The sequence below is a fragment of the Sander vitreus genome, chromosome 10, assembly GCF_031162955.1.
Source record: "Sander vitreus isolate 19-12246 chromosome 10, sanVit1, whole genome shotgun sequence".
In the NCBI taxonomy this organism is placed as follows: domain Eukaryota; kingdom Metazoa; phylum Chordata; class Actinopteri; order Perciformes; family Percidae; genus Sander; species Sander vitreus.
Window position 1 is genome coordinate 20,936,883 of NC_135864.1, and position 21,521 is coordinate 20,958,403.

Genomic DNA, 21,521 nt, shown 5'->3' on the forward strand with positions numbered 1-21,521 from the left:
CTTTATATGAGCTCCGTGGGTTGTATACCCTGTATTATTCATACGATTGCATTAAAGTTTAGGTAGAATTTATGTACTTTATATACCATTGAGTAGTTTAATGTATAACAATACATCATCCATAATCTTAATCTGCAAAGTGACTACAGTAACTAAAAAAGTACTCTCTAAAATGTAGTTTAGTAGTATAAATATATCAGAACAGATATAAATAGCACAGAACAGAAAAATACTCAAGTGAAGTACACGTCAAGATGTGCAAAATACATTTGTACAGTACACCTCACAGAGAAGAGAGACATTTTCTTTATCGAAAGTGAACTTTACGGGCTTTTGGACCTTGGTTCGCCTGGCCGGTGTGCACGTGCAGCTTCTCGATGGGGACGCGCACGTCACGACACTCATGTCAGTCAGATGTAGGGGAGGAGGGCAGACCACGAAATATTAACTATTAGGAACAGGGTGAGTGAAAACCCATGTTTTTTTTCTATTTGTATTAGATGGATTCAATTGTAAATACATCACCTCACCGCAACAGTTGTTCTTTTGGTGCTTTTAAAAATAGTTTTTAGTCGCATATGCACTGAGGCTAACGGTTAGCCTGGCCGGGATAGAATGTCAACAAGCCACCAGACTAGCCGGATAGCTTGTTAGTTGGCTGGGATGCAGCCGCTACACAACAGTGTTATTGTCTGCTGCAATATAGTTTTTCAAAAGCCTGTTACCTGTTTCGGTTCCCTGCTAGTTAACTTCTGCTCTGAAGCACATTCGCTGAGACCATCGACGAAGCTGTTTTATAAAGAGTTTCTAGCTGCTGTCACAGTTGACAACAGTAGCATGTGTGTGGTCGTGTCAGCTCATGATCCTGACTCGCCCCTGTTGTTGTGGCGTAGGACTCCAACACTGCACCTGTTATACTGTATGTTATAAAACTGATGTATTAAATTATGTAGGATAATGTTCATGTTCCACGCTCTAGCTGGCAAGCATATAGCTAGATGTGTAGGGCTGGGTATCATTAAAAAAATGTTCGATACCTGTAACGTTTACCGTAAATTCAATACCGGTTCCTGAACAATACTTTTTTCGATACCAATTTTATAAAATCCATTTTAACAAAAAGAAATAACAACATTACGGTAAAAAAAAAAATGTATTTGTTAGCTCCTTTATACATATGTGACTCACACTGTAGTCAAGCCTCTCAAAATACAACAACACACAAGTGAGCCCTTTCCTAGGATGGTGAAAGCATGACCCGCCCAACTCTTCTTCTGATTGGCTAGTACTCGTTGCCTTTGTTGGTTGGATTGGTTAAGTTTAGGCATGAGGGGCATTTACTTCATCCGCCAGGAACCAAGACACCGCTTAATTACATTAGACTCGAGCGGTTGCACGGTTACATTCGGTCTCAACATACTATTTATACACTCATACTGACCGACACTAAACTCACACACTGGCCACGGTTACATTCGGTAGACTGGTGCGTGGTCTCCTCGTGACAGTCTAACTACCATGTAGCAACATTCACTTCTAACATTTAACTTAATAATTACCAAGATAACATTACGTGTATTTATATGTGATATAATACTTTCCCCTTGGTAATGTAGCCTATGATTTTCCATGAACACAATTCTAAAATGCACGAGACATAAAGGCTTCTGGGATCGGTTGATAACTCAAACTTGCCGAGAACCTAGACACCCGTTTGATTACATAGACTCATGCATTAGGCACGGTTACGGTCTCGTTCAGTAGCCTGGTGCGCGGTCTCCTGGTGACAGCCTACCTACCATGTAACAAACATTTATCTTAACATAACTACCAAGATAACATGACGTGTATTTGTATGCGATATCCATCGATAATGTAGCCTATGAATTTCTATGTACACAATCATCTAAGATGCACGAGAAATAAAGGCTTTTGGTAACTCAAACTTGCCAAGAACCTAGACACCTGTTTGAATATAGACTCATGCAGCAGTACCCTCCTCGGTTACGGTCCTACGGTCTTGTTCAGTAGCCTGGTGCGCGGTCTCCTTGTGACAGCCTACCTACCATGTAGCAACATTCACTTCTTTAACATTTAACTTAACATAACTACCAAGATAACATTACGTGTATGTGTATGTGATGTACTTCCCCATTGATAATGTGTGAATTGAACACAATCATCTAAGATGCACCAGAAACAAGGCTTGGTTAATAACTCAAACTTGCCGAGAACCAAGACACCGCTTGATTACATTAGACTCTAGCGGTTGCACGGTTACATTCGTACATTCTTACATTCTCGTTCATTAGCCCATTTCCTGATTGATTCTACCACCACTCCAGTGGAGGCGCTAATGAGCTAGATTACTACACACACAGTAGCAGAAGAATACCAGCTACACATAACGGCACGAATGAGGTAAAAAAACAGGAGTGAGTCGGTTCATTTGACGTATGGCACTCGATTCTCCCAGTTCAGTGACACGAGTCGGGTTAATTAACCGGCTCTTCGGTCAATTTGTCAACACTACTACATTAGCAACCTGTGCCGACAGTGTCACTGCACTAAATCCAACTTGTATTGCTTGCAGTGTTGCGCAGTAGGGAGCGGCTGACTCAAGTGCGACACCTAGTCGTAAAATTCGGTATACCGGTCCTGTCCAGAGTTTGCCGTTGTTTACACCGGCCCAAGCCTAATAGTGTGTCTTGTAGTAAACAACAAGGCTGTAGTCTTTTAGCTCAAAGCTCCAACAAGAGACCTTTGGTAGATATCTCAGTCCTTCAACCCTGTCATTCATCCCTGAAACTAGTCAACCATTACACATCTCCCTTTCATTTGCTGTCAGTAAGGTTCATTTTAAGTTAAATGCAAATGTTGCTCAAACAGCAGTCTTTTCCCCTAGGTATTTACACTGAATCATCAGCGAAGTCAAGCCCACAGACTGTGTGGCTGAGAATTCAGCGTGTTTCATTTCCTATTCCCCAGTAGTGATTTCCATTTCCCTTTTAAATGTGTAGTAAATATCTATGTTTGCATTTCTTCCTCTTTCTAGGTTAAATTGACCCTGGTCTGCCACGTGGTGTGGAGGCCTTGCTGGGTGGGAGGAAACATGATGAGTGGGAAGAGCCTGCTCCTGAAGGTGATCCTGCTGGGTGACGGTGGAGTGGGCAAGTCCTCCCTAATGAACCGCTATGTTACAGACCGCTTTGACTCCCAGTCCTTTCACACCATCGGCGTGGAGTTCTTAAACCGGGACCTGGAGGTGGATGGGCGCTTGGTCACTCTTCAGATCTGGGACACAGCAGGCCAGGAGCGCTTTAAGTCCCTGCGCACACCTTTCTACCGAGGCGCCGACTGTTGCCTGCTCACATTTGCTGTAAACGACCTGCAAAGCTTCCAGAATCTCGGCTGCTGGAAGAAGGAGTTCATGTACTACTCGGATGTGAAAGACCCTGAGCGGTTCCCTTTTGTGGTGCTGGGCAATAAGGTAGACATGGAGCGGAGGGAGGTGGGCGAGGACGAAGCACGGGCCTGGTGTGAAGAGAACGGCTGCTGCCCTTACTTTGAGACCAGTGCTAAGGATGACACTAATGTCACAGCTGCATTCGAGGCAGCTGTCAGGGAGGTTCTGGCTGCTGAGGACCAGATTGACCATGCACTACTAAGTAGTACTATCGATCTCCATGGCAACCGCAAAACCTCTCGCACGTCTTGCTGCTGATTGGTCAGGTGTGAATCCACCTTGTCTTAATTTATTTGTCTGAAACCTGCCCATGGCAGTTTTGAGAGTCAGTCAGATATTGTTAATGGTACACATACTGTAGGTACAAGGTATTGAGTACAGTATCCCCTAAACATAATGTGGATAAAATGCAGCTGCCCTGAGGAGGGCTGTGTCAATGATTCAGCTGAATTATTTCTCTAACCAAGGTACAGGCACACTGTAACAAGCATACTCATCCTTTGTACTATGTCTGCTTTCAGTAGTGTTGCACAAACACATTTTCACCCAGTGTCAGCTTTGTCTGCCTATGCAGGAGTTGTATCAAATTGTGCTTTCAGAGCATTTATTTTAATTCAAATGATGTTAAATAATACAGTGGAGAGCATATACCAGACCTCTCTTGAAGAGCACACTCTACACAAGAGCACACTTTGGCACATCAACATACCATTGTTCTTGGTACTGCTCAACAGTCCGTCCATGAGCGTATTTTCCTGGGTTTTAAATGGACTTTGAATACAACATCACATGTTCTTGTTATCAGATCCTTCAGCAAAAGTGGAGCGCTAATGTATTTTCTGGACACAATCCAGGCAGATATTATGCACAAGAAGCCCCAACATCAGTATGATGACCAATATGATTTGAGGTACGAGGAACTTAAAATACTGCTGCTGCTTTAAAAAGCAGGATGACCGTGTTTGTCTTCAATGGGAAGGGACCTTTAAACTTTCATTTTGCAGCTCTAACTATAAGCATTGGGTACGTGCTAATGTGGTGCTCTTATTCATTTGTCTATTATATGTATTACCACTGCACTACTGTGTAGCTGGATGTGGCAGGTGTACGAGCTAGGCATTATTAGATCACTTTTATTTCCCATGATTTAAGTACATGGGCCTGTTTCAGTGTTTCTCGAAGTTAAAACATAATACTGCTTTTGCTGCTGCTGTTGATAAACCGCTGTTTATTTTTCTGTGAAGCACATTTCTATCTTCAGATGTGTTTTTTTTGTTTGTGTTTTTTTACAGACGTGTGATATTCTGTTCGATCAAGGGCTGATTTCGGTCTGTTTTCCTGATGTATAGAGGAGGTTGTAATTATCAGAATCAACAATCATTTTCATAATTATGGCATGTTTGTAATTTCGTGCCTGCCTTGTTGATTGCGTGTCTGACCTCAACATTCCAGTCCTAACCTATTCTGAAGGTCTCCTGTGCTTTCCTGATATATTAGTCAAGTCAAGTCAATTTATTTATACAGCACATTTAAAACCAACCTAGGCTGAAAAAGTTATATTATGTTATAAAAACAAAGACAATACAAATATAGACACAATGAACATCATACAAACAAAACACTTCTATACAAATGTCCCTAAACTAAATCATACGCCAATGAATAAAAATGTCTTTTAAGACGAGACTTAAAGATCTCAGCAGTAGCGGAGGACCTAATATGAATGGGAAGTTTGTTCCAGAGTCTTGGGGCCACAACGGAGAAGGCACGATCACTCTTTGTTTTCATCTGAGACTGTGGAATAGCTAAAAGGAACTAATTAGACGATCTTAGGTTCCTGGAGGAGTGATGTAGGGTAAGAAGATCAGCTATATATCAAGGGGCCAATGAAACCTAGATTTCTGGCAAAAGGGCGCACACTTGAGGCTAAGGCCTCTTTCACACTGGATGAGTGGCGTGAGCGTGGCGTTTCTGTTGCATGTCAGTTGCGTGGCGGCTGCTTGGTGTTTTCTATGTCTTCACACCAGAAACGTGTCTGACGCGGTGCTGCTGCTGCTAGCCTTGTCTGTACACATGTATGTTTCCCATTGATAAAATGCACTCAAGCAGTAGCATACATCATGTTAAAGATAAATATATACTGATTTGATTACAGCAAAGACGTTGTCGGCAGTATTTACAGCAAAATAGGCTACAGAATATATAGTTCTGTATTGACAGGTGCAATATTTGAAAATCGATTATTATTTTTTTAAATTACATTTATATCTGCATTTATGTCAAAACATAGAGACTTTCAAACATCAAAATGTAATTTATTAATATGTACAGTGGGGAGAACAAGTATTTGATACACTGCCGATTATCATAGGTACACTTCAACTGTGAGAGACGGAATCTAAAACAAAAATCCAGAAAATCACATTGTATGATTTTTAAATAATTAATTAGCATTTTATCATGACCTAAGTATTTGATCACCTACCAACCAGTAAGACTTGCGACACTCACAGACCTGTTAGTTTTTCTTTAAGAAGCCCTCCTGTTCTCCACTCATTACCTGTATTAACTGCACCTGTTTGAACTTGTTATCTGTATAAAAGACACCTGTCCACACACTCAATCAAACAGACTCCAACCTCTCTCCACAATGGCCAAGACCAGAGAGTTGTGTAAGGACATCAGGGATAAAATTGTAGACCTACACAAGGCTGGGATGGGCTACAGGACAATAGGCAAGCAGCTCGGTGAGAAGGCAACAACTGTTGGTGCAATTATTAGAAAATGGAAGAAGTTCAACATGACGGTCAAGCTCCCTCGGTCTGGGGCTCTATGCAAGATCTCACCTTGTGGGGCATCAATGATCATGAGGAAGGTGAGGGATCAGCCCAGAACTACACGGCAGGACCTGGTCAATGACCTGAGGAGAGCTGGGACCACAGTCTCAAAGAAAACCATTAGTAACACACTATGCCGTCATGGATTAAAATCCTGCAGCGCACGCAAGGTCCCCCTGCTCAAGCCAGCGCATGTCCAGGCCCGTCTGAAGTTTTCCAATGACCATCTGGATGATCCAGAGGAGGAATGGGAGAAGGTCATGTGGTCTGATGAGACAAAAATAGAGCTTTTTGGTCTAAACTCCACTCGCCGTGTTTGGAGGAAGAAGAAGGATGAGTACAACCCCAAGAACACCATCCCAACCGTGAAGCATGGAGGTGGAAACATCATTCTTTGGGGACAGGACGACTGCACCGTATTGAGGGGAGGATGGATGGGGCCATGTATCGCGAGATCTTGGCAAACAACCTCCTTCCCTCAGTAAGAGCATTGAAGATGGGTCGTGGCTGGGTCTTCCAGCATGACAACCCTAAACACACAGCCAGGGCAACTAAGGAGTGGCTCCGTAAGAAGCATCTCAAGGTCCTGGAGGGGCCTAGCCAGTCTCTAGACCTGAACCCAATAGAAAACGTGCGTGTCACGCAGGCAGTGTGAAAGCTCTAACCTGTTAACATAGGAGCCGAAATAAAAACAGACACGCTCACGCCACGCAGCCAGTGTGAAAGAGGCCCCACATTTTTTCGAAAGTTCGTCAACTGAATTTGGGGGGGCCAAATGCCTTGTGCTGTCTGTCTGGTCATTCTAGGTCTCAGCTGAATGTGAAATAGCCTGAACACAAGGATAGGGTCATTACTACTAATGCGTTGTGCAAACATTAGTATCACCTCTTCTGTCCATTATTAACAGTATTGAGTGAAACGTATAACTAAATATTCTGACAACTTAATGTTTACTCATTTTCAACTGGATGGTACTTTAATTTAAATGTTTTTAAAAACAGGCTCCCTTTGGTTTTACTGCTATCAGAGGGCATTGTTTTTGCCTGTATGGTTCGAAAAAATAATGTGCTGATATTCCATGCTTCAAACTAAGTTTAACATGGTCTAAAATCATTCTCATCGGTATTTTGATTGCTGCTGAAACAATATTATATTGTGTTGTCTACTCAAACAACCAAACCTGTTGCATAAATAAGATCAAGTGTTTTCATCTTCTGAATGCACAGTCACCATGGTTCTTATTATAATGCATGTTCTCATACCCTCTTTTTCTGTTTTGTTGGCGGTCTTGTGTATTCTCTCAGCCTGAGATTTGCCTTTCAAGTCAAACATTGCATCATATTTCAATGTGTGCAGACTAATGGTGAACATTGCAAGAGCTTCACTGTGAAAGTATCTAATCAGGTACGGTCAGATTTACTTGTTACATGGTTCTTTGGTTTAATGTAGGCTTAAAATAAACAGCTTGTTCATATGATTACTGTAAAGGTGTGTTGAGTACTAGTACTCGCAGCAATATGAGAGAAACTTTATTTACTGTGAACTGAGTAGGGCATTGTAACAAAATCAAGCTGGTAGCCTACATTACTTCAAAGCAAAAATAAGGGCTGTTAGCTTATCATGTGTCAGCGTTAATGTTTTCTGGATTAAACTGAATACTTTGTCTCTTTACTGTACTATTTCAGTTTTGATCCGTTCAGATAATGTAGCCTATCGCAGTGTTTACCTGAGAATCAGTGGGTACTTGTATGAACTGGTAGCATAACCCTACAGTATGTTGCTCTCATGATGCTGTCTCATATCACTGCAACCCTGTCTTGTCAGTATTTTTTTTTTTAATGTTGCTGTAATATTTAAGAATGTAAAAACATATTTCTTTGGGCTGTCCATATTAATGGCTTATGTAAATTGCAAAGGGCATCATTTTATATTAATGTACAAAATGACACTGAACGTCTGTCTCACCCTCAGTGCTCAACCCATAAGTGTGATTAAAGCTGTGTGAAAGTTAGACTGTTCATCTTGATTACGTGTTGATCTAATGGACAACTTCCCTTAACTCCTCTTTTTGCACTACAGAGGATAAGACTGGTTGTGCCAACATGCTGGCAACGCGATGGATACTCTCCAGTGCTTGGCTACAAATAAAACATGCAACATACCAAATGGAGACACTATCTTGTCTGTGGTTTTTGTGCTCATGCATTGAAAATTCATTAAAAGTATGTGCCTTAAAAATGACTATTTTAAAAACTAAAATAGGTCACTCAAATTAATCAGAATACCTCAGTTCTCCACCTTCCGTCTTTTCATCATCAGGAAAAAAAGCCTGAATATTTGCAGTAATAAGCAGCAGTGTTTAAACAAAGCATTACTACATTTTTCAGCACAATCATGAGTAAAAGAGGTCTTGAATTTTAATCCCCAAACGCACCTTGTTTGAATTTCATCACACAAAAGCTTAAATGTCATTGAATGACTAAGTATGTGTGGGAACCCAGGACACAGTGAACATTGTTTATTCCCTCTTCATTAAAAAGGAAATCAAGCATGCACCGCATACTGTGAAATCAGACCTGGGCAGAAACAAAAAAATATATCACGTCTGCAATTCAAACTAAATGTCTGACTTAAGGAAACATACAGAAAGTATAGATTCTAGAGACACTGGTCAAATGCAGAACATTATAGGCGATACACACAACATATTGGACTGTCATGGCTCCCAACTGCTTTTGTACCATTTTACGACTTTACATGACACACAATAGCCTATATTTTAATGAAAACATCAAAAATAATGAAGGGAATCAATTTACCAAGTACTATACAGTTGTACACTTCACAAAACAACAATTGTGATGGTCATCATGAAAAGCTCCTGCTGCGAAACTAGAGGCGCTGCCAGGAGATGTCAGATGTGTTTGAAGGGTATGGAGAACCCAGTGTCCCCCCTCTGTCACTCTGCAACCTTCCATACAGGTCATAGACTCTCCTCTCCTCTTTCGTCTTGTGCATCAGCTTCCTCAGGTACACCTGGTTCACAGCCAAGTGCAGAGAACAGTGCACCTGTGGACACAAGAGGAGAGAATACAAAACACCTTGGCCCCTAGTCATGGCAGAAAGCCAAGGATGGAGAGCCAGTTAAACACTGTGATACTACACCACCAGACACCGCTCTTCCACACAGACTACAAACAAAAGGTTTTCAGAGGCACTCTGCACAAATACTTCAAAAGAATATTCTTTTTATTATCAAATTTTACCAACACAAAAAAAAATAATCATCAAACAGCCAGCTGCCATTTGACAAATCCACCACTCAGAGCTGGGTAAAGCTAACACCAAATGGAATAATCTACCTCTTATGCTGCAAAGGCGTTTGTTAGTAATACCCAAAGTGTAAAAATAGTAAATTCAGCTACAGTAAGTAAAAAGATGTGTTATACAATAACTACAACAAAATTCCTAAAGAATAAGAGACAAAACAAAGCTGTCCTTTCTCTATAAAAGTACCTCAGTCATGCATTAACAGCAGGGGGGAGTCGCACCTCAACAATGTGTTTAAAGTCTAATAATACGAGGTCACTCGATTAGTTAGCACCTAGTGCTTTTGCCATCTCAAAATTATGAGAAATGATTTTAGACCTTTCTAGATCAAAACTAAACAAGCATGTCCCTTTGTCAGAAAGAAACTATTCAAAATACATTTTAAATTCCTTCAGTCCCCCTCACTCTGTCTGACTCCATCACTTCAATTATTGAGAGGGAGGTGGGGGTCATGCAGCAGCATGTGGATGGTGTGTGTGTGTGTGTGGTTGCGGTCCCAGAAGAGCTGCATTGAGGCTTTAGAGAGGTCTTACCCTCTCTTTGTCTGGACAAACCTCTCCCTTGACATGTAATATAACCCTTAGCAGAGACCCGTAGCGCAGGTGGCCCCCACAACCTGCTCCTTATTGGCTAGCTTTTAAAACGGGCATGACTCCATTGTTGAGGCTTTTCTCCAGCCCGTGAGAAAAGTCCTGAGGTCAGCGTGAGACTGCAAATGCATGCTTGTCTGCCACCATGCCAACCAGATGTGAAGGATGGTAGTCATGGTAACCTATAATCCCTATTCTCTGCAACAGCTGCATTCTAGCAGCACATGTGTTGCAGATTGGTGGTTATTTGTTTCGTGGTTATGTTAATTTATTAGTGCTGTGTTATTTGTGTTTTGAGTGCAACGGGAAGCAGAAATGAATTTTAGACACGAACGTCAGCAAGCAACAACAGGAATAATTTACAAATATTTTGGTGACATGGTATATACTGATTAAGACTCCTGTGTGACGAACCTCACACACATATAAAAAAACAATACTCTTTCCAACAAGAGAAGTAAAAATACAAAGAGTCCATGACCAGAGGTGGTTCTGTGCAGATGATGTGGGAGGAGAGAATTGTTGCAGTCCCTTTAAATCCCCATGTTGGTGGTGAAGTAGTGATAGAGCAGACAGGAAGCTGGTGAGCCTAACACCGTGCACCTATGCCCTTTCTCCCCAGATACCGAAGAACCGCAAAGTTATAGGTGGTTGACACAGTATAGGTCAGCTATGGAAGGACAAGCAGAGACAGGGAGTGTCAGAAAACAAGTAAAGAGGAGAAAAATACACAAGAAACTCTAGAAATAAGAAAGAAATTATGATTAACTGCTAATGGCATACATTTGATAACAGATACCATCTGTATAACAGCTTCTGTAATGGAGCATGGGAGTATAATGGGTGCACCATTTGCCTGGCTGGAAAACCACCAGACATTACGGCACTATTATGATGTTTGTGTCTGCTGAGAAAGATGAACAGAGAGCAATAGTACAAAAATCATCAGTCATGGAGGCCTAAGATGCCTCACCGCCTACACTTTGAGCGTCACTAAGTCACATGAGCCATACAGTATAACGCTATTGTACCCCACTGTGGAAGAGCAGCCAAATTGGCCCCGGCTGAAGCATAATCACTCACCAGAGCCAAGAGAGTGATGCCTGCACCGGCGAAGGCAGCAATGTAGAGGTCATAGGTCATTTGATACTGAAGGGAAATAAGAGATTTGCATTAGTGGTGATGACATGTGTCTTCAGTTCATGTCAGGCAAATAGAACATGACTGCAGAGTGGCAATTATTCCCTGGTTCTTACCTCTCTGGTTTTGCAAACAGTGGACAGAGTCATACCACAAGCTTTCCCTGGCACTGCATTCCATGGCAGGAGCCCTGTTAAAAATCTAATTTCTTTATTCAATTCCATCTCTTAAGCACAGAGACAATATTTTTCTCATTGTCCACAAATCATATGAAAAGACCAAATGCAACAATGTTTTTGTTTGTTTTTAATACTTTTTGACTTCCCTACTTCCCAAAGTGGCCTTTTCATGGAATTTGTTGATATGATTATCGAGAGCCTCATTTGTTGCCATCAAAAGATGTCGTGTTACCGTATTGTCTTGCATCAACACATAGCTGGTTGATACTCGCTGGGGTCTCAGTTAGAACATCAATGGTGTGGCAGGTGGCATCCATGTTATAGAAGAAGTAGACAGGCAGGGCGGAGAAGGCAAACACCAACAGCCACAGCACAGCAAGTATGTATGTCATCACAATAAACTGTAAGAGGAGGGAGCAGAATAAACATAATAAACTGATGCACATAATCTGAGAGTGTATATATGAGCAGTGACTCAGATAGTGACCACATTTACTTTTTCTCTGATTAGCTTTACTTATTATCTCACTCTCTATTCTCCTCCTCTTCTACCAACCACTCAGCCCCCCCACCGCTCAAACACACACTGTATGCTTATCTTTGCATGTCCCCAAAGATTTTTAGCAGCTTTAAGATTTCCGGCTCAGCACCCACCAGGGAGTGATATGTGTATTAATCCCATCCAATCTCTCCAATCCCCTTTACTTGTCCCACTCCGGGCCCTCTCACCGAGGAGCTGAGGCAGCGGCCACACATGGTGCTCCTGAACTCTCCAAAGGTTTGCTTGGCAGCGCTTGTGGTGTAGAAGCCCTCGGCCAACAGCACAATGCAGTAGAGGAAGAAAAAGGAGGCCAAACCATAGATGACATACTGGAAATATTGGATGCTAAGGAGAAAAGAAAAAAAAAGGAAAAACTCAGGGTTACAAAGAACCTAAACCTTCTGACACTAAATCCCGAGAAATCCCATCACAAGTTTAAAAAGATGTCACTCTAATGATGGAAGCTCAAATTTAACACTCACATGTAGGCGAGGGTGATGTAGTCCTGAAGGTTACGGGCAAAGTAAGTCTCGATGAGTCTCTCTGTCTCTGTGAGTGCCTGGTGCCCACAACCGCAGAAGAGGGCAATGCCAGAGAAACACAGCAGTGTGGCGACCAGAGAGCAGTATGGCACCCCACCCAAACAGCGCATACAGCAGTCATAGCAACCTGTTAGTCAAGACGCAGCACCATGAAAGTCAGGGAACATAATTAACTGATGCAATATGACAGACAGGCTTTGTTCCAATGTCAAAAATGAGCCTAAGCCCAGTACAATACAACAGGGAAGGTTTTTTCTTGTAAAGCATAAGACAGTGAAGGAAAATATAGAATTTAATTTGTGCTGCTCGAAACTAGGGTTGCAACTGATACCATTTTCATTATTGATTAAATCAATAATTAATTTAGTCTGTCAAAAATAGTGGTTAAATGTCAACCGCAGTTTCTCAGAGCCCAAGTCGAGGTCTTTGAAAGTCTTGTTTTGTCCTACCAACGGGCCACTACCCAAAGAGATGCTTGATAATGAACGGTATTGCTGAAATTAATTTGCTGTCGACCTGCAATAATTCAATCAATATTTTCCTGTTATGCTGGATGATTTACAGAACTTCCTATCAACAGTTTCCATAGTGATGGTTGGATTATCCAGAGCAGGAGGAATTCTGTCATTTTTTAATGGTGTGAACATCATGCGGAATTCAAATGAATTGGGGTGGAGGCAGACATCTTAGAGATCTCAAAACCTGGGCACACAAAACTGAAACTATCTGCATACCTAGATAACAACTAGAGGTAAATAAGGTTTCATTTAAAAAGATGAATTAACTTTACTTTGACCCTGTGGACCGAGCTCCAGCTGTTTACACTTTCATTCCCTTACATTCCCTTATACTTGGCAAAGCTGTGCATTCTGCTTAATAGTCATGTGCTGTTTGAATGGATGCCAAAGGGCCAAGGGCATGGGGATGGGCCTGCTCTGACCCCGGCTCGCACCCTGACTCCATTCACCACCCAACATGGAGAGTGTGAGAAAAGGGGGAGGACGGAGAGGAGAAACAAAGTGAAAGAGAGAGAGAGGCTGCTTTTGTGACTGCAGAGACAACACTCTTTGTCTCGCACCATCATGGGGGTACAAGGGCCACCAATGTCAAGCAAACAAAGGCCAGAGGACCCGCTATGCTTGATACTGACGCACACACACACACACACACACACACACACACACACACACACACACACACAGACACTTCCTTCTGGGGAGACATGGGAACAAGACAGTGATAGTGGGGAGCTGTCTGTGCTGGAAAAGGATGGAAAAAGCAAATCTATAAACAAACAATGCAACTGTGTGCATGTGTGCCATTACACGCTTGCAAGCGTGCATCCACACGCACAATGGAAGCAGACAGACTGGTTGGTACCATTACAGTAAACACAGATGGCAGGAGGGGCAAATAGATAGCTCTTTAATTGAACACTTCTACATGGCTGTTTGTAGTGAGATAGAGGCAAACTGGGATTACTGTCATTCAGATGGCATAGTTTTACTGTGGCATGGAAGAGGGAGTTTTAAAAGATAAACTGTGAGAAAACTAGCAAATAACAGACAGATTGTTGCAGTGTTGTTCTATTAGGTAGGAAATAGCTGCATTAAAGTAGGTCACAAAGAATTCTGGGCACCGCAAGTAGACTACAGGTAGCTAACAGCATCAGAACTTTAAACATCACACAGTCCAACCAGTATTAGCCCACACGCCTTGAGATACACCTTGTACCAATTAACTCATTAATGACATCACCAGCCCGAACAAAGAGCTGAAGCCCTCTGAACCAAGCCGCCCAGTCTCTCTGTGACTCAAATGAAAATACACACCTCGTTCTGGTACAAAATGCAAAGCTGAGGCCAAGTTCGGCTTTTTAAAAATTGAGAACGATTACGACCGAAAGCAAATGCGACAAGGCTCCTCTGAAAGTAGCCCTGCCATCTCGAGTATGAAATAAATCTCATATTATATCAGTGGAGCATCAGCCGGTGAGTAGCCGACCTCTAAAGTGACAAAAAAATAAAACCTTGATAACTTCGGATGCCCTTTCACAGTCCCATTCATATTGGCGTGCAATCACATGAAATACAATGCAGATTTGATAATGTGACATATTCTATGTGCTAAAAAGCTAATAAATGGCTGGAGTTTCTTACCCATGTCTGGAAGGATGCGTTCCGGACTTGTTGACTACAGCTGGTCCGCTGATGATATGCGCAACTGGTCTCCGGCCCCCGTATATCAACCTCAACTCGCTTTCTGTTCCCCTCAACAATGGACAGACCCGCTGATGACTGCAAGTGCAATCTTGGAGAAACAATGTTGCTTTTCAATGAACTTCAAGGCGGAGAATAATGAGGAGGTCAAGGTTCTTACGCTCCTCAGTTTATTGTTGACGCATATAGAGAGCAACTTGCAACTTCTTATGCAAATACAGAAGAGGGAACGTTTCTCTCCCCCCCCCCATATTAACGAACATTTCCTCCTCTGTGAGTTGGCCATCACGCCTCAAGGGGATAGAGTCATAGGTTCTTCAAGGCCTTCTGTTGACTTCGGGTTACATTGACCCGTTTTAAATTTTTCAGTTTTATATCAGAAAATATGGGACGTAGAAATAAGCGCTGAAAATGTGTAGAAGAAAAATTTTAAAATTTAAAACGTTCGAAAAAGCAAAAACAAACTGTGAAAACAAGGCGTCAAAAACGTCGGAAAAAACGTTTTTCAAGGTTGAAGGGAAGCCAACACAAGGGTTAAAATCCCATGGCAAGATTTTCAGCCTGATAAACAAAACCATGGATCATGCAGATCGTCTATGGGAATGATGAGATGCTGTTTGTCCATGAACAGTAAACGTCATTTGTCTGAAGTTACACCAACAATACGAGCCTGTGGACAGTCAGGTGATCCTTTCACACTTAGGAAATTGTCAGATACTATCAGTTTGACTGCAGTGTTTGAGATACAGTACTGAACAAAGAAAGATCCCAGCTGGCAAAACTGATATGTGCTTTATCCTTTATCTCTTAAATGGGTCTATTTACTCCTGGAATGTTCCTTTTTTATTTTTTTAAAGTGGCATTCACAGACCATGAGTATGTTCAGTTCAGTTTATAGATGGTATACACAAACAATACACAACACAAAATAATCAACAGTTGAAAAGGGTCAAGGTGTCAAAGCTCAACTTGAATTGAAAGCCAATGCATAGTAATGGGTCTTAAGCAAGGACTTGAATGTTTCAACAGTCCAAGATGTTCTTATATGAATAGGTAAACTATTCCAGAGGTTTGGAGCAGCCACTGCAAAGGCTTAGTCACCTTTATTTTTTTTCATGTAAAAGATGTGGATTACTCAAGTCAGATAATGCCCTTTAAGCCTGTAGTTGAGGGGTATTTCCCAGCATCACTACATTGAGTTTCTTTGATAAGAAAAACATCACTGTTATTTTAATTAGACTGGATTGTTATGTCATTTGTGATCATAAAACCCCTGATGTGTTTCTCAGAAATAATCCACTAGGTAGTTGGTTTGGTGCCAGCTGTTTTCTTTTGGCCACGTCAGATCATGCAACCCCATAACCCACTACCAAATGTTCAGCTTTAGTAAAAAACTGAAAACTGAATTTGATTAAGATGAGATGTTCTCAGCTGACCTGACTGTGACTGAGTGAGAGACTGTCCTCTGATTCATCTACACCCTCTGGCAAAATACCAGAAATAAAGAGCCAGATTTGGCTTCACCTGTGTCCAGTAGATGGCAGGCTTTCTCCTGCCATAGCTTTTACAGAAGCAGGCACATATTAATTTTCTTGAGAAAAGTCAGTTTTGTCAAAAATAATCTATTTAAACATGATGCTCCAAAAATACAATCTGTTAGGATGTTTTGTCAACCAGGTCAAAAATGTCTCTTTTGAGCCACAAAGGTTTTAATAGTAATTTGTACATGTTTTAATCTAACGCAATATGTAACTCCTTATGTTAAAAGGCTTCTTTAATTTGTCACTTTGTTATGTGGCCCTTTATTTCCGCTGTTATTGTAGTTGGTGTCACAGTACAACTCTATTAGATTATTTATTTTGGAGCTGCTAGCTCAGAAATCCTCAGAGAACCACCACTCGTGTTATACAAGCCTTGTTCTCCACTAACCAGGTAGGTGTACATTTTGTTTTACAACCTCTGACTCGTGGCTTTCCTCTAACACAGGTGTATCTTTAAAGGATCGCTCAATAGTTTATTATACCGCAAGGACAAAAAAGCATGTTATCTTGTGAAAGCTAAGACAATTAGCCTGCCCTCTTTGTGTAATTGTGTGTTCACAGATTTGTACACACATTTTACCCTGACTCATTCATACTTTATGCATCACTTAACCTGGTTTTGATATCTCAATTGTTTCTGCAGCTTAAAAATGTATCAGAGTAAGTGCCTTTTGTAAAGAGTTCTTTGAACACAGTGTGGTTTCACTCCAAACATCTGTCATCAAAACAACAAGCTGTTGGGTTACTTGGTGCAGTACCGTAGGTTTTTCTGCCTTTTGGGTGTGATCCAGATCTGTGAGTGAGAAGCAGCGCTATCGGTTAACAGGTGTGAGGCGGTGACTTGAGATGGTGGTGTGCTTCTCCTCTGCCGCCTCTCACCTGTCCACAGCTGCAGTCCGCCTCCTGCGGTCGTCTCAGAGCTGCTTCTTGAGAGACTTTCATCACCTCCCCACAGGAGGAACATTAAACCCCTTTATGTGTCTAAATACTTTAGACTCCCCATCACTCTTGAGTCGGAAATCTGAGAAGGACCCAATCAACTTAGTGGACCATTACCTCAGTCTTCTTCCCACTGCAGGCATGATGGATAATAATCCCTAAAGATAGTGACTGTAATACTGGTATTTTAGCAATGCCTTGCTGTAATAAGCTTTATCTTAGTGGCTAGTACTGTACACATCACCTGTGCCAAATTACAGTGTTGCATATTTGTCTACAAGTCTCTGCTGGTAACTTCAAATACTTCACTTATCAGATCACTTATCAGATCACCTTTTTAGCTTAGCTTATCAGAAAATGTATCCGCTTTATTTCCACAGAATGTCGCAGTTTCACAGTGTTTGAATACACTATCAGAATTATTCACCGAATTTGATTCTCAAAATGCAAGAAGCCTTTGACAAATATTCAGAATGTATTTAATTCACAGGCTGATTTCATCATTGACAAAGTGCCAATGAGGATTACACACATTGCTTGCTTTATCCTGTTAGTCATCAGAGTAATATTTGTCTTTGAGCCTGAGTGGAGTCTTATTCTCCTCAATGTGCCCTCTCTTGTTCTCTTGTAGACTTCTTCTCTTCTGCTTCAGGTATAAAACAGCTGTCGCCACAAACAAACATGTGGACACCAGCATCATACCCAGGCCTACAAACAGTGTCAGCCGAGCAGATCTGGTGTCCTCCACCTCACAGATGGGGGCCTTTGAGGGGGTTTGAACCAAGTCGGATGTCCCTGTCCAGGTGGGCGCCCTGTCTAAGTGGCAGGGCCCCATGCTCTCATTGATCAACAGATTAACCCAGACGGTGGTATAAAGTGGAGCTGGTTTCCCCCCATCTCTGACCACAATGAACAGGTGATGCATTCCCAGGTCTTTCCGTAGAAGTTGCTGAGCTACGGTGATGTTCCCCGTCTTTAAATCCACCCGGAAGGGGCTGCTGTTTTGCGCTGGCTTCGGTGCCACAACAGTGTATGTAATCTCCGAATTCAGCCCTGAGTCCTCGTCGACGGCATAGATCTTTGTTACTATGGCGCCTGCATTCGTTGCTGAAGAGACAGTCTGGCATGAGGAGTTGCTGCTGGGAAGGATTACTTTTGGCTGGTTGTCATTGATATCCTCCACAAAGATAGTTACCCTGGCAGTGGAAGTCAAAGCGGCTGGGTGCCCATGATCGGCAGCAAGCAGGTAGAGTTCATATCGGTCGTCTGTCTCGCGGTCCAAGTGGGTGGTGGTGCGCAGTGTCCCCTGGGTGTTATCCACAACAAAAGGTCCACTGCTGTTTACAACATGCAACTCGGTTTTCCCATTCTCTTCTCTGTCTGGGTCCGTCACCCCAACCCTCCCCACCTGGGCAAACGGTGGTACATTCTCGGGGATAAAAAAGATAAAGTGAGGGGTTAGAAAAACAGGTGCATTGTCATTCTGGTCCAGAACACGAATGGATACTGTGGCCACTGACTCCAAGGGAGGAGAGCCGCTATCTCGTGCAAACACAGTGATTTTGTGTACACCCTGCTGTTCCCTATCCAGAGAGGCTGACACAGACAGTTGACCTGTCACAGGGTTAATGTTAAATATGGTAGACGTGTGTTTGTCCAGCCTGTAGGTCACCCTGCCATTGTATCCACTGTCTGCGTCTGACGCCGAGACCCGCAGCAGTGACATCCCTGGCTGGTTGTTTTCCTCCACCTCTAGCTGGTAGTGTGACTGGAGGAATTGTGGAGCATTATCATTGACATCTGCCACCAACACCCGGATCACACGCCTGGAAGGAGCGATCACAGATCCTTCAGCTGATCTCCCATGCACTACCACAGAAATATGATGTTCGCTTTTCATCTCATAGTCTAGGGGCTTTGATGTGGAAAGCAGATATTTGCCATTCTGTGGGCTCAAGGTGAAAGGCACCTCGCTCTCAATGGCAAGAGATGAGCCTTTCAAGCTGCTGTCACCATGAAGCTCTAAAACAGCTAAGACGGTGGGGGGCTGGTTCTCTGGTAACACCACAGTCTGGTTTTGATGCTCCACTATGAACCTGATCTTGAACGTCATCTCTTGGTTCACCTTGGGGAGCACGGTTACGGTTACCCGAGTGTCTGCTGGGGGGCAGTGATGGCCGCTAGCTAACACTTTCAACAGCAGCTCCTCGGTGTTGTCACTCTGGAGATCCTGTGTTAGTCTGATGTGCCCAGTGAGGCTGTCAAGGCTAAAGAACTTCTTGGCCCGCTCAGAGACTTTGGGACTGAGGGAGTATACGATGGCGGCATTCGGACCTGAATCTGGGTCTGTGGCTCTGACCTGAGCAACCAGCATGTTCTTTGGGGAGTCTCCGGGGACGGTGACACTGCGGGGGCTGTCAGAGATGAAGCTTGGACAGTTGTCATTAACATCTGTCACTGTGACTATTAAAGTTGCTGTAGCACTTAAAGGCTCTGAGCCACAGTCGGTGGCCACCAGCGCCATCTGATACAGGTCCCGCGTCTCCCTATCTAGAGCTGTTTGCACAACTAGCAGGATGAAGGGTTCTTCTTCTTCCACCTTTAAACTGAAAACTCCATCGGAATCTTTTAGGTGGTAATGAAGCTTGCCGTTATGTCCGGCATCCCTGTCCTGAGCCTGGTCATCCAATAAGAAACTGGTCCCCACAGTCACATCCTCAGACACCCTTAGGTGTATTACACTGTTTTCAAAATGAGGTGCATTGTCATTGATGTCCTCTATGATCACAGGGAACTGTATAAGGTCTCCTGAGGGCCCCACGACAGCATTGTGTAAAATAATGCATTCCTCAGCTTTTGTCTCCTCGGGGCAGAGGGCCTCGCGATCCATCTTTTGCTCAGTGGTGTAGAAATTCCCCGTGTTTTTGTCCGTCCACAGATACTCCTGGGTCAGGAGCTGGTAAGGAGGTGGAAAGTGTTTACTAAGTGAGCCCGCCAGAATACCAGGCTCCTGTTCCTCTGGAATAGAAAACCGGACAGAAGCACATATGATCTGCTGCAGATGGACCACAACCAGCAAATTCTGATGGAAGAACAAACAAACTGTGAGCAGTAATTATTATTATTATTTTTTTTTTATAAAGAGGCAGCATTTTTTTTTATTTTGGCTATTTTTTGACTGTCCTTTTGTTGCACTTGAAACTGACTTAGTATAGAAGTTTTCCCTGGTGGTGATAAGGTTTAAACTTCATGCCTCAATGACCCCTTTTGAAAGCAGGCAACTGTACAATGAAGGTAATGTGATGCCCCTCCCTTATCTCCAACCAATTACTCTTACACAACCCAACACACAAAACAAAAAGTAAATAGCTAAGCATGTGTTTGGCTTTACACAAATAAAAATCACATTTGTATATATTTCAGCCTTTTCAAAAATATTTTTTAAGTTTTTTTTATTTATTTTTTTTTATCTTTAAGAGGCTCTGGATGGGGATAAGTTATATAGCCTAGCCTATATAGCCCCACAACTCCTCTTTTTTTTTTTTAGCCTCTACAGCTACACTAACGAATAGCATTCCAGTTACACCTTTTCTATCAATTGGAAACACTGCCTCAGTAATTAGACACCATCAGAATGGATAATCCTTGCATTGCTTTTGACTCACTGACCTGCAGTAGTCCAGCCCAGTTCATATTATCAGGAGTCCCATGGCCCATCGCCCTCGCACATGTTACACAAGTTCCCCCGGCAGCGAGTGAACGCTGAGGACAGAGGCAGCAACCTAAACCTGAGCAGCTAAAGGCATAATTCATTACATGCCCCTCCTACAACACTTAGCGTGTCAGACTGACACAGGAGAAGTCAGTGGAACAACAGGTTTACCTGCATGGCTTGAATACATGCTTTTATAGCAACTCATGCATTGCTAAAGAATAAAAAATGAGTAAGCATGAGGCTTGTGTACATAGCCTGCCTCCTAAACTGTACGGGACAGGATTAATGTGCCATTACCAAATGTGCTTACACACCTGTCTTTATTAACACACCTGCCACCTGTTTTTTTTCTCCAACATTTTAACTGTCTCTGAATATATTTTTTTCCTCTCAGATTTCTTTTTTTTTTCGGCATTTTAGGCCTTTATTTGATAGGAGAGCTTAGACATGAAAGGGGAGAGACAGGGGGAATGACATGCAGC

The 21,521-nt window shown here is 42.5% G+C and overlaps 3 protein-coding genes across 3 annotated transcripts; 1 reads left to right on the plus strand and 2 right to left on the minus strand.

The window, feature by feature from the left end:
• The first annotated feature begins 373 nt into the window (after positions 1–373).
• rab9b (RAB9B, member RAS oncogene family) lies at positions 374–8,314 on the plus strand. The gene is made up of 2 exons (XM_078260878.1): positions 374–462; positions 3,056–8,314. The coding sequence occupies exon 2, from the start codon at positions 3,113–3,115 to the stop codon at positions 3,722–3,724; it is 612 nt and encodes a 203-aa protein (XP_078117004.1). The 5' UTR covers positions 374–462; positions 3,056–3,112; the 3' UTR covers positions 3,725–8,314.
• A 1,220-nt stretch (positions 8,315–9,534) lies between these two features.
• On the minus strand, positions 9,535–16,404 carry plp1a (proteolipid protein 1a). The gene is made up of 7 exons (XM_078260880.1): positions 14,785–16,404; positions 12,566–12,752; positions 12,272–12,428; positions 11,775–11,943; positions 11,480–11,553; positions 11,307–11,372; positions 9,535–10,893 (listed from the first exon to the last, which is right to left on the minus strand). The coding sequence occupies exons 1-7, from the start codon at positions 14,786–14,788 to the stop codon at positions 10,813–10,815; spliced, it is 738 nt and encodes a 245-aa protein (XP_078117006.1). The 5' UTR covers positions 14,789–16,404; the 3' UTR covers positions 9,535–10,812.
• A 2-nt stretch (positions 16,405–16,406) lies between these two features.
• Positions 16,407–21,119, minus strand: pcdh20l (protocadherin 20-like). Its single transcript, XM_078260879.1, has 2 exons — positions 20,994–21,119; positions 16,407–20,406 (listed from the first exon to the last, which is right to left on the minus strand). Exons 1-2 carry the CDS (start codon positions 21,039–21,041, stop codon positions 17,875–17,877), a joined length of 2,580 nt encoding a protein of 859 aa, XP_078117005.1. The 5' UTR covers positions 21,042–21,119; the 3' UTR covers positions 16,407–17,874.
• Positions 21,120–21,521: the final 402 nt, after the last annotated feature.